The sequence below is a fragment of the Lycorma delicatula genome, chromosome 1 (assembly GCF_047948215.1).
Source record: "Lycorma delicatula isolate Av1 chromosome 1, ASM4794821v1, whole genome shotgun sequence".
Taxonomy (NCBI): Eukaryota; Metazoa; Arthropoda; class Insecta; order Hemiptera; family Fulgoridae; genus Lycorma; species Lycorma delicatula.
This window is the reverse complement of record NC_134455.1, coordinates 144,657,012-144,670,850: the sequence shown is the minus strand read 5'-3', so window position 1 is coordinate 144,670,850 and position 13,839 is coordinate 144,657,012. Positions and strand designations below refer to the sequence as shown.

The window sequence follows — 13,839 nt, the reverse complement described above, 5'->3', positions numbered from 1 at the left end:
TGTGTTTGTATGAAGATAATATTGAGACATCCAATAGGAGGAACTGTAATAAATTTTAATCTCCTGTCTGCCCCCTTATAAAAAATGGTAAGCAATCATATTTTTGAAAATTCATGTCATTTAATTCAATTTGTTGAGAAAATTAGAAAAATGGTTAGTAAAAAGAAGTATTTCTCATTTTTGCAATTTTTCCATGTGGTCAAGAGTTCCAAAGAATGATTTATTTAAAGCTCTAATGCTTTTTTAACATTTAATAATAAGTAAATGAGCTAAAAGTTGCAAAATACTTTTGAGTTGTAATTAGTTAAAATGTTATTGGTACATTATTAAATCCAGAGAAAGATTGTTTAAAAAGTTTCTGAATCCAAATTATGATTAAACAGGCAAGAACGAGGAAAAAACCATGTCTAGATAAAGCAGAAGATATAGATAACAATGCTACATTACTAGGATTTTTTTAGACTTGTCCATTTTCTTAGAATCCATTTCTGATGGAGAAATTAAATATAGTGCTTAGTTGAACTGATCATGTATATCATCTTTCACCATTTTTTTTGCAAATATTGCTTCACTTAATAAAAATTGTATTAACTAAAATGATTGAAAATATCAGAGTTGGTATGAAAATTTTATTAGATAAAGAATTAATATGCAGTAATAAAAAAGAATAACTACCTTGTGAAATGATAAAAATTGATGTTCTGAAGTTGCATATTTATATTTAAAGTTATTTCTGGTAAAATAAAAATTTAAATTCATCACTTTGCCATCTCCCCTGAATGAAAATGGTTTTGTTTTCTCACAGTAATTTTTTTATGGCAGTATCTAACTGATTTGTAATAAATAATAAAAAATGAAATGGCTTATTCATTCTGTAATAAAAGTATGATTTATCTTGCTTGAGAAATAAGCTACCACTACAGAAGGATCTTTTTCACTAGTGTCTAAGGTGGATGTGAACAGTTTAAGGAAAATAACATTACAGAGTTGCTCAGTCACCAGTTATCCCATCTCTGAGATAGCTATAGAACTGAAATTTGGTATAATTATAATTGTATATATTAAATTTAGTATTTAACGGTTTTGTTATGTTAAACATATTATGTTTAATATGTCTATGGGGAAGAAAAGTGCTTGAAAATCGTTGCAAGACCTGAAGAGCTGGAAACTTGAAAACTACCATCTATGTTCCCTAAGATAGTTAGCTCCTGCCAAGAGGACAGTTTCTCATGCACCTTAGCAGTGTAAACTGATTTTTCTAAAACCGATATATCTTGCTCCAATTGAGAAGTAATAGTGAAATTAGTAAGGAATATTTTATTCAGTGATACTCATTTTATTTTAGGAAGTTCCTTTATGCTGGATCCTTATATTTGTGGAGTTATCAATCAATTGACTGATTTAATGCTGTTCTCCGGTCCCTACTGTTGTATGTTAACATGTTTATCTACAGCCTCAATTATCATGACTCTTATATTCTCTAATGACCTTCTCTTGACCCAGAAATCCAATCAGAGAACATTTTACCTTTTTGTTTAAGAAGTCACATAAGCAAGCATCTAATGAAAAAGAAAAGGATTAAGCAAAAACATTTTCTCATAATGCAGCTTTAACTTTCAGCTGTATGGTAATCTAGATCTAAAGTAAACAAGATCTAGGTTCATTATTCGGACTATATCATATCAGCTGTCAGTAGTCACTGCCTACTGAAAGGACTGGCACCCCTTTCAGAAATTTTCTCTGTGGCCTCTTCACACATAATCACCCATTACAGTAGCATTATAGTACTGCTGTCTGCTTCTCAAAGCTGTAAAGAGTATGTTGGTTTATTTACAGGTAACCACTTCTTGCATATCCACTTTATTGGCTTTACACCATTTTTTTAGATATTCTCTCCCTCCTTCGACAGTACTTTACCATATTGTACACATTGCCAGTCTTTTCTGTAATTACTTATTCAGCTAATATAATTCTAATGGTTTTTTCCATATATGCAACCTAGGGATGCACCCTATTACTTGCAGCTAGATATAGCGCAGGGAATACACCCCTACAAGTATTAATAAGATAAAATTATATTCCCTAATCTTTGTGTATTATCTGAACATGTTGATAGAAACTTGACATTCAGCCAAGATAATTGCAACATTCTTTGAAAACATGTACATCTTGTTCCCTTTTAAAACAATGCTAAAAGAATGAAACTGGATTAAGAGTTGATTTTATAGTTCCAGTATATTTGTGAATTAATTGTGATAGTATTTAGAATTCAAGCTGACACAACTTAATTGTGAAAAAAAATTGGGCTTCCTTTTTAATCATTAAGGATTGTTTTTATGTCCAAGAGGATGAAATGCTTATAAAATGATTAACAGTATTATTAAGTTGATTAATTCTTTCATTGGAGAACCGCTGAAATTAAGGTATTGAGACCCTGAAAATAACAAAAATACAACAGTTAGATTAGATTCCAGATTGAGAAAGTAAGAGCAAAACATACATTAAAAACACTGTCAGAAGTGTGTGTAATCAAACAAAACGTTATAGAATCATGGTAAATTAATGGATAGCGTATATAAAGTTACTTGCAGGTACCTGATCTTAACTACAAAGAATATGAGTAGTTTAAAAAAGCTACATAGGAAAGAAGTAATAGAGATTTGACAGATGAATTGGTAATTAAGTTTCTGAGCATGCAATCTGAAATAAAAATGAACATGGATTCTTTAGATGAATGTTTTTAACATAAACAGAAAATAAAAATTCAGTGTAATTACTAAATATGAAATTTTATGAAAATATATATTGGGATTTCATTTTAAACCATCCTTAAGAGAATGATTTAGACACTATGGTTTTACATACACATGTCAATATCAGTTTTGTATTTTAAATTTCTGTTTTATTTTCTATAATGCTGGAATCATTTAAAAGAAAGCAGGTGGTGAAGAATGGAAACCTTAACTTTAGTGAACCAAACATTTTGTTCACAGATTGAATTTCACTTTTATTTCTTTCTAATTGCATATTGATATGCAGGTGTAAAATGTATCTTAATTTGAAAGGACAGAAAATGGAGATGTTGATAAAAATATTTTTTTTTTAACTTTCAAGAGCTCTGGTTTCTCCTAGTTAATGAAAAATTGTTTGACAGTTTCTCACTCAGAATTAATTCTACAAAAATTTGAATTAACATAATCTAAAGGGCAAAATTAGAAACAATTTTTATTTTTTATTGTAAGAAAATGAATCCATCCTGCAATTAATAAAACTTAACCACACATCTAAGGAATGGTCGACCTGAGACTGTACAAGATTACACTTCACTTACGCTCATACATATCATCCTCATTCATTCTCTGAAGTAATACCTGACTGATTCCCAGAGGCTAAACAGGAAAAAAGATACCACTGCTATTAACATGCAATACAATAAAATTAAATGTGTTAGCTTTCTATAATGTTATGTAATGGTTTATTAACCTATTTGTATTTTTACATCATTTGAAGTTAGTTAATGGGTTTAGTAAATAAAACATACACTCCAGCAGGATGATTTTTATGATTGTGATTACATTCGTTATCCGTCAGATCAGTTAGCATCATTTAAACAATAAATATTTGTTGAAAATAAAGACATACATATTTATTTAAAAATTTTCAATAATTTCAAATATCCCAGCGTTAAAATTTGATGAAATTATTTTTTAATATTATTCATTTAAATATTATTTTATTAAAAATATTGTGCATGTTTAATTATAGGTGGGTTTGGACTGAAGCTGGGGTATACCCAGAATTAGAGCAAATGTTAGAAATTGGTGGTTTTGGATACCCAGCTATGGCTGTTCTTAATGCAAAAAAGATGAAGTATTCTATTTTAAGAGGATCATTCTCGTATGATGGCATCAATGAATTTTTAAGGTAATTATTAATTTTTTTTTGTAGTTACAGTGAAGTAGTAGAATGGTCACTTACATACTGTGTGTTTCAGCAGACTGTTTAATGTGGTTTGTAATGCATGCTTGTAGATTAAAAAATCTAACTTTTGGAGGGTTTGAAATTTGGTTCATACTGATAAAAAGCTGTAGTACTACAGATTTTACTATGTGAAATCATAGGTATTCCTTTCTTATTTAAAGAAAACTTGCAGATAAATGATTCATGAGTTATCCAGATTAGAAATATGTACATATAATAATGATACATTCAGCTTAAAATGATTTAGCATTTATACATTTCTATGCATTTTTTATCTTTAGCTATATCTTTAAAATTAAGTTTGGACAAAAGCTTATACTCTTGATAATGCCACATAATACATACACCTTTGTTTCATTAATTTCATTTTTGTTAGCTTTATAGTTGGCTATCCATGTTTAATTTTTATATATCATTTTAACTATCCAGTCAGAAAAGATATAAGCTCTCTTGATCAGTTTGAACTTTTACCAAGATTTCTTAAACTAAACTATTAGTAGTAAATCACAATTAAATTTAAAATTTGGATTATTGAATTTAGATAAAAAATTGTGTTGCTTCATAATAAATAATTAACCTAACATTTTTTAAGTAAATAATTAAATCTTCAAAGTTGACAACTTAATAACTTTATAGCTGTTTTAAATTTATAGCAGTTTAAGTTTTATAGCTGTTTTAAATTTTTGAAACCTCAAAAGAAATGTTTTCATTGAAACTGTTGTAGAAATGGTTGGTCAAACAGTTGAGGCAATTTTATCATGAAAAAATTTGGGGTTTCTGAACCTGAATACAAAATTTGATACAGTATCTGATGATACTCAGATATGCCATCTGATCCAGGGAAGATTTTATTAAAATAAAATGAAAACATATACTTTCTTAAGTAATATATCATCATTGTATAGTAATCAAATTGACATGGTGCTCTTGCACTACGTCAATTTCTATTTCCATTTTATCTGTTCAATTTGTGAAATGTCTGGGCTTAAAGATACAGTGATCAATTTTTGGAATTTTCAACATTTACTATACAGCTTAACAAGATCTTAATATACTTATTTTTGTTTAGATTTTGTCCTCGGCAAGTGTGTGACAAAACTGTCAAGAGTTTTGTTAGAAACGAGACATGTAGATGTCGTAGATGAAACATAGATAACTATGTTATATTTTTTTTTAAACTGGGTAATAAAAAAAAAATAAATTTATTTTTAGAATGAGAATACAAATCATGCAGCTAAAAAAAAGTGATAGCATTCTTTCTTTGTATTCTCCTGTAAAATAAGCAAAATTGACTTGATTCCTCGGGTTTTAATGATTTAAAATTCCTATAATTAAATTAGAGGGAAATGATAAATTCCTGTATTATTTTTTAATGATAAAAAATTTATGTGATAATGAATACTAAAAGTAACCACTCTTATCATAAACAACTGAAACTGTTGTAGAACTTTTATATTTTTATCACTTTCAATATATGTCATAATGTAACTTTCAATCTTTGCCATAATGTAACTTTGAAAAGTTAAAAATAAATTCTAAATCTTAATAATTATAAAAATAACATTTACATTAAAACCAAAAATTGCATTTTTGGTTTAAATTTTTTCTAGGTACTTGTGGAATACAAAAGTATTGTTGCAGCATGGTTTATTCTATGTCTGTAATCTTGTACATAAAATTGGAATTTGTATTAATGAAGTGTATCACTTCATTATTGTATAATGAAGTACGTATCATTTCTTATAAGTTCTTATCTGAATTTTTGGTCAAAAAAAGAGTAGAACTATAATAAAAAAATATATTTATGTCTGCAGGGATTTGTCTTTCGGCAGAGGTTCTACAGCACCTGTTAAAGGAGCTGCTTTACCAAAAATAGAGTCTGTTGATCCATGGGATGGAAAGGACGGAGAACTACCTGTCGATGAAGATATTGATTTATCTGATGTTGATCTTGATGATTTGCCTAAAGATGAACTTTAACATAATTTTAGATCATATAAAATTAAAATAATTGATGAGTAATCAGTTGTCAATAGTATAATTTAATTTTAAAAAAGGATAATAAACAATTCTTAATTATTTTATGAAACTTAAGTTAATGTTTAAGACTGATTAAGAAAATCTGTATCTCATATTTTTTTGTGATTAATAAGGTAAGTCTCTGTTTAATAGAAACAGTGACAGTCTTAAATATCATAATTTACAAAATAAAATTAGATAAAACAAAAATTAAATCTGTTAGTGATAAATGTATGAATTTTTTTTTTTTAATTGTTTTATATAGCCCTGATTGTCAGCCTACTTTATTTTAAGTAGAACCTTCAACAAAATAGTGGATTCTCTTGTTTTGCTTAGAAAAAATTATTTTATTGCTATTTAATTGATAGGTACAGACAACACCCAGTCTTGATGATAATTTTTATCATATTGGTCTTGAATATGTTTTTATATCCCCAAAACAGTAATTTTTCTTTTGTAGTATAATTTATGTTTGTATAAGTTGTTTTTTTGTCATACAAGTATATTTTGATGTGGTTTTTTTTATTATAACTATTAAATTTGCTATTGGATAACTTATTATTTTTACATCACTCAACTGAGTCAGGAATAAGTATTTCAGGTATTTCTTTAATGTGTTCTGAGTAACCATGTTTGCTATTATTAAAATATTCTGCTGTAATTCAATATCATATTAATTTTTTTTTTAATCAAATAAAAACTAATTTAGAATACGAAAATTGACCTGTTTGCAGGATAAATAATTTATTATATTATTATTTTAGTTGTCATAATCTACATATCCACTAGGGGCCAAATAAATAATGAAGGGATTTTAAATCCTTTCAGTAGGCAGTGGATTACATTTAATAAAGGTAATTACCATTTTATTATAGTGTAATGCGTGTTATACCTTTCTATTCTGCCCTAAACACATAAACATCAACATATTTTCTACAGCCTCAGTTATTGTTTTTGTATTCTAACATTTACCTTCTTTATAATTAAACTTTAATATAAGGGCCTTAAAATTAAGCCTATGACCAATATTAAGACTTTAATATGAGGCTCATCAATCTGCATTTTTTCAAGATTCTTCCACAAACTCATCAAGTTTGCCTTAAAAATCTTCACTTCATACTTTATTCACCCATCTAGATTTAAAAATTCTTCTACAAGGGAAGGTACATACACATACTTTTGACAAATGAAGAATGTACAATTGTGAATGTCGAGAATGTGCACTTCCATTGAGTTTTAATTTCACCAAATAAAGATTGGTTAATAATATAGAGAAAAGAATTCAGTCAGAGAATTGAAAGAAAATAAGCCTGATGATTATTGAAACTGTTTACAAATAACTGAAGATTTTGAAATGTTATCTAATTAAGCAACATACATCATGTAGATAGCTGTTCCTGCAAAAGCATTTAATATAATAGCATATAATAGCCTTTGTAACTATCTCAGTGTTTAATTTACTTTACCTCATTGTTTAATCATGTTTGAATTTCAATAAATCAAAAATACCATAAGGACAGTCATACACACATTTTCTTGTTCCAGCACCAGACTTTTCAACCCTTCTGCTTTTTTCATATGTTCTTAATATTGCGTTGCTATATTCACCTAAATTTATCTTTGAGGCATATATTATTCCTGTACAGCTCTATAAATTTCCTCATAAATTACATAAACATTTGATAATTTTCTGTTGGAAAATTATATACAAATTACTATAAAATATTAAACAAGCACTCTGCAAACAAATGGAATATACCCAAAACTTATAATAAAAACGTATACACAAGAAAAGCAATAGTAATGATGCACTGAACACCACATTCCACTTCCCGTTTCACTAAATACCAAAACTAACATCCACACGCATTCTTGTGATACTCCTGGTATGTACTTTTAAAACTGTTAATTCTTGGATGTGTGTCTTTGCATGCTTTAACAGCGTTACTTAACATCTTGTGAGAAGGTTTTTCAGAATACTTTTATTGTAGTTTTGGCCCTCAGTGGATTCACACAGAGACCCTTAATTTTTAATTAATAAAATAAAGTTAATAGAAATAATTCTTATTCAATAAGAATTCAGTTATAATTAATTTATTGTTTTTAATGTGAGGGGCTGAAAAACCAATGGGTACAAGTGACAAAAACCTTATTTTGAGAAAATCAAGTTCAAAGTTAGATGGTTATATAGCCGCCAACTATAGCAATAAATGTACCATTGTAATAAGTGCATACTGACAGCCTAGAAGTGCCTAGGACAGCCAAAATAAAAGTATTTTTAATTTGGGATTAGGCTGGCTTAAATTTTGAAAATTGAATTTTTGCATATTTAAGCAAATACCCATATAGATATGATCATTTTTTACCACGTCCTTAATTTTATTAATTTCATTTCTTGCACTCTCTGCCTTTTTGAGGTACAACTCTTTGTCTACTGGCGTAGCCTGTTAGGCATCATGATTTCTATGCTCAATTATGTTTTTTAACCTGTCGCACATTTACAAGTATCTGTACTTGGTTTGTGGAAACTTAGATTGAATGATGTGTTAAACATGTGTCTGTAAGGTTTTCTTTTATTGGTTCCTTATTTCTGTCATGGCAAAGTTTTCATATATATATATATATATATATATAGAGTAGTGGCTTGTATATTTTGGAAATTGTCTTATATGTTCTTTCACAAACTCTGATATTTTGTTCACTCATTTTGTTTGTTTTTTGGTGTTTTGCTTCCGTGATTATCTCAAGGCAATCCAGTCGTTGAATTTTTTTGTTTTATAATGCTGGTGATGTGCTTGTTGGAAATATCAAGAGTTTTCAAAAAAAATTTCTTTCATACTTTGGTATCTGATAAAAAAAAATGACAGGAAGCAGATTTACTCTTAACAGCATTCTAATCTTTCTTAATAGAATCATTTACTACAACAGAAAAAAATGAAGACTAACTCTCAGTTACCAAGGCTCCAAACATCATTAAAAATTATATTGCGTTTTTCCTCAGAAAAGTTTTTATTACACTGAAAGCAGCAGATTTGATTGAATGGTCTAACTTTTTCCCCTCACAGGCTTTACCTGTCTACATAAAGCTTTCCTTCATTTCATGCTTTTGAGGCTGGGTCTTCATCCAGATGCACCCTTTTAATTTTTCCCTGCCAGGGTGGTCTGGCCCATGACATCTTTTTTTTATTTTGGAGGTGAACTTTGTTCATCTGCTTTGTCTTTATTATTAGAAATTTTTCAGTTGGATGTCATTGTCAGTATCATCCGTAACAAAATAGAAATAAAATTAACAATTCAAATTGTGTGTGTTGTAGAAAGTACAATGATGAAACAGTTTTAAAGAATATGTTGAACAAAGTCATTTTCATATTATTTTTTTTCATTGGCTATCTTAATTTCAGCATATATATTGACTAATATCTATATAAAAAAGTATTAATGCTTTTTACTTTAATAGTTTATATATATATATATATATATATAGTTATTAATATTAAAGTACATTTATAACATAATACAGTAAAAGGTTTTACCAACCTCCAAGGAAGATATTGGTTGGTGATTTCTTCATGTGATATCATTCTCTTTACTAAACAAATAATTTATTTCATAATTGTATAAAAGTAAAAAGCTCTTCAAAAATAATAATCTCGATTGGAATGTAGGCAGCAACTAAGGACACTTCATTTAACCTTACACATTTTCTTGGAAGACAGAGGTACACATAATGACTGTTGTGGCCCTTGGCTTATAAACAAAACAGTTGTTTCAGGAAGTAGTTCTTTTTTCCTTCGCTAGATCGCAGCACCGTATAGGAAATAAAAGACATCCCTTTGCTACAAAATTTTCTAAATTAGTTGTCCATTCCACATGTTACTTTATAAAAAAATGGATTCTTAAAATTGTTCTTATAACATTTCACATTGGTGAATATAATTCAATTCTTTTGCTGAAACAGTTTTCTAAACTGGAAGTGGTATTTACTTTCTCTAGTTTAATATTTAATTATGATTTTCTTCAATTCTGTTTGCAGTATTTTTCTTACACTTATGTAAGTTTTTTCTCTGTTAATATTTAATTGTAAATATGTGATCAATTGTAATTTTTGGAATAATAATTAATTAAATTTAAAAAAAACAGTAATTTTGTATGTGAATTAATTAATGAATGATTAAATAAATTTCATTAATATTATTCTTGGTTTAAAGTTAGTTATTTTAAGCCTCTACATTCTCCTAAGAATCTATTGATCAGTATTTTAGCATTTTTTTTTTTTTTTGTTACTATAATTGTCAATTCAGTTCATATATATAGTAAAATTATTTTGAATTTGATTAATTGTACATTGACATATTTTCTTAAAACTAATAATTTTATTATGAGTTTAAATTAAATAAATAAATGCAGTACCTTATAAAATTATTAAAATAGACAGTACCTTCTGCATTTAATTTGTATCCAAAAAGTAGTTTTTATTTTATTTTTATTAATGTAGTGAAAATGAATTTTAGGATCCATTATAAAAATTATTTTATAAATAGGATATAACTACTTTAGATTAAAAAATTAACAGATCATGTTGTAATAAACATTTTATTTGGTTTATTCCAAGAATGCTGTATCAAATCAAAATTTTATCTTAAATTTTGTAATGTAACAGCTTGACTCCCAAGGCAATTTTCACCATTTTGCTCAAAATACTTACACATTTATAATGGATGCTATGAGTTTACTATTATATTTTTTTAATGTTAGAGTGTTTTATGTGTAAGAAATTGGTTTTAGCAACTTTTTTAGTTTAGACTGATGGTACTCATTTTTGTAGCATGAGATCACATAAAATTGAAAAATTATTTTTATTTACACATTTTTATCAATAAATAAGTATTATGTGATAATATAAATATTATCACAATTGTAAATTTTATGAAAAAATTAATTGCAAATTACAAAAATTTTAAAACAGTACACAATTAAAGACATAATACATATTTAGTAGTTAAACATAAGCTTTCATGTTCCTAAAAAATTAAAAAAACAAGTTATACAAATAAAATCACTTTCCAAATTCATGACAATTTTACTTTATATACCTAAAAAAACCAAGACATACAATAAAGAAGGTTGCATGCCTCACATTTTAAATCAGGCTTTGGAAGTTTCCTTTGGGCAGCTTTGCGTCCCAATTGTTCTGAATGTATTTGTAGCATACAACATATTTGTTCCTCTGGGAACGCAATCAAGACATATCTTTCAAGTGGACGAGAAGGAATATGTGGTTTGTACAGTATCACTTACTGTAATAAGTTAAAATAACAGATTTTCTTTGAAATCTGTTATTTTCATTTCGTTTCCAGTTATTGTTTGGAACAAAGCTAATGATGTTGACAATATCAAATCAAATGCAATCTTCCTTTACCATTTTAGACTTCGTCTAAGATGCCGTCTAAGGGCACAAGAATATGAAGCCCTTCTGTCAATAAATGATTTACCAAAATTGTATGTAATCAATCACAACATTAGGCTTCATTACTGGTCCTGCTCTCTGATTTGTCCTGCTTAACGACAACTACTTTATTATCACTTGGAAGAGCATAAACTTCCCCTTTTTTCAGTTTTTTCTATCACAATTTTAGGATTTTTCTTATGGTTTGAATGAAGCATTCCTACTAAATTTGTACCTCTAGCATCTTTTTGGCAAGTGAAACAGTTATCAAGATAAAGAAACCAGGCTGAATCTAGATATGGTTCTACTAATTCCACCACTACTTTTGTTGACACCAAATCTTGTTGCTGTTTTTCTTTGCCAGCATACACCTTGTACTGACATGCATAGAAATCCTTGCAACATAATTTAAAGATTTTTATACCATATTGATGCCTTTTGTTCTTTAAAGTTTCATTGTTGTAATAATGAAGATTCAAACATAAGAGAGATTGTTTAAAATTCAGTCTTTTGTTGATCTTATGGTACAGATTTCAGAGGTGATACATACCTGAAAAACTAATGAAAAATAAGGCAGCCTAAATATGACACCACTGATTCATCAAAACACAATCTTTTTCAGGTATGTATTACCTCTGAAATCTGTACCATAAGATCAACAAAAGACTGAATTTTAAACAATCTCCGTTATGTTTGAATCTTCATTATTACAACAATGAAACATTGATAAAAAGACTTTGAAATCGATTGCATGACATAAATGATGTAGTGTAGCATTTGAAAAATTCATCATTCTTCCAATAAAAATTTATTGAAGGCATTTCTACTATCCCCATGTAAAAAATAATACCAATAAATAATTTAGTTCTTTTTGGTCACTAGCTATACAAGTTTTCATTGACAAACGACTTAAATCATGTGCATTCTGTTGAGCGGCAAAACAGTTTGTTTCAGTTACTAGAAATGTAATTATTTCATCATCAAAAAATAAACTATAAAAATCAAATAGTGTATCACTTCCCAAATGATCAGTTACATCAGAATTAATTCCTACTGATTCATTATCAGGGTTGAAAGGAATATTTCTTATAAAGATTTACTGGACCCCATTTATCATGGGTAACATATATTTTCTAATTGAGCTATTGCTTAATCTTCATGGTTTGCTACCTGAGAAAAAATAAATGAATTTTCTGAACTAACAGAGTCAAAGAACTCAGGATTGAAAGAGTATCTTTATCTCAATCACAATAACTTATCATACCAAGCTCATTTTGATACAGAATGGTCTTCATTACTGCTTCTGCTGCTGCTATTTGTCATTCAACCAATTTAGAATCTGTTCATCTATGGAATTCATTGATGATATTATTATTGTAACTGATTTTAAAAGATTTTAAATAAATATATTTATTTTGTAAACACAAACTTCTAAAAATTCACATCTCAACCTATAAAACTGTATATATATTTACGACATGGTGTGAGGTATTGTTGCCGATCCAATTTTTACAATTTAAATAATATGAAAATCATATAAAACTGTTAATAATGATAAAATTATTGCATTTGTATTAAGAATCAGATGATTGACTCAATATTGACTAATTTGATATCTAAAAACCACGACCAGGGAAATGTTTTCTGAACTCAGCTCAATATGTAATTCAGTGCACTAGAGCATCCAATCAGTCTCAAGAATAATTTTAAAACATTACATGAGAGACAGTTTCTTGTCTTTTGTCTAAATGAATAAATTTTTTTATGTCTTCAGTCATTTGACTGGTTTGATGCAGCTCTCCAAGATTCCCTATCTAGTGCTAGTCGTTTCATTTCAGTGTACCCTCTACATCCTACATCCCTAACAATTTGTTTTACATATTCCAAACGTGGCCTGCCTACACTGTTTTTTCCTTCTACCTGTCCTTCCAATATTAAAGCGACTATTCCAGGATGCCTTAGTATGTGGCCTATAAGTCTGTCTTTTCTTTTAACTATATTTTCCAAATGCTTCTTTCTTCATCTATTTGCCGCAATACCTCTTCATTTGTCACTTTATCCACCCATCTGATTTTTAACGTTCTCCTATAGCACCACATTTCAAAAGCTTCTAATCTTTTCTTCTCAGATACTCCGATTGTCCAAGTTTCACTTCCATATAAAGCGACACTCCAAACATACACTTTCAAAAATCTTTTCCTGACATTTAAATTAATTTTTGATGTAAACAAATTATATTTCTTACTGAAGGCTCGTTTAGCTTGTGCTATTCGGCATTTTATATCGCTCCTGCTTCGTCCATCTTTAGTAATTCTACTTCCCAAATAACAAAATTCTTCTACCTCCATAATCTTTTCTCCTCCTATTTTCACATTCAGTGGTCCATCTTTGTT

The 13,839-nt window shown here is 28.2% G+C and overlaps 1 protein-coding gene across 1 annotated transcript in view; it reads left to right on the top strand.

Moving 5' to 3' along the window:
* The window catches only part of CaBP1 (Protein disulfide-isomerase A6 homolog CaBP1), a 48,953-nt gene extending 38,759 nt beyond the window's left edge, over positions 1-10,194 (top strand). Inside the window, exons 7-8 of the mRNA XM_075363347.1 lie at positions 3,766-3,924; positions 5,796-10,194. Of these exons, the coding sequence (XP_075219462.1) occupies positions 3,766-3,924; positions 5,796-5,961 (325 nt within the window). The 3' untranslated portion in view covers positions 5,962-10,194. The remainder of the gene's footprint in view (positions 1-3,765; positions 3,925-5,795) is intronic.
* Positions 10,195-13,839: the final 3,645 nt, after the last annotated feature.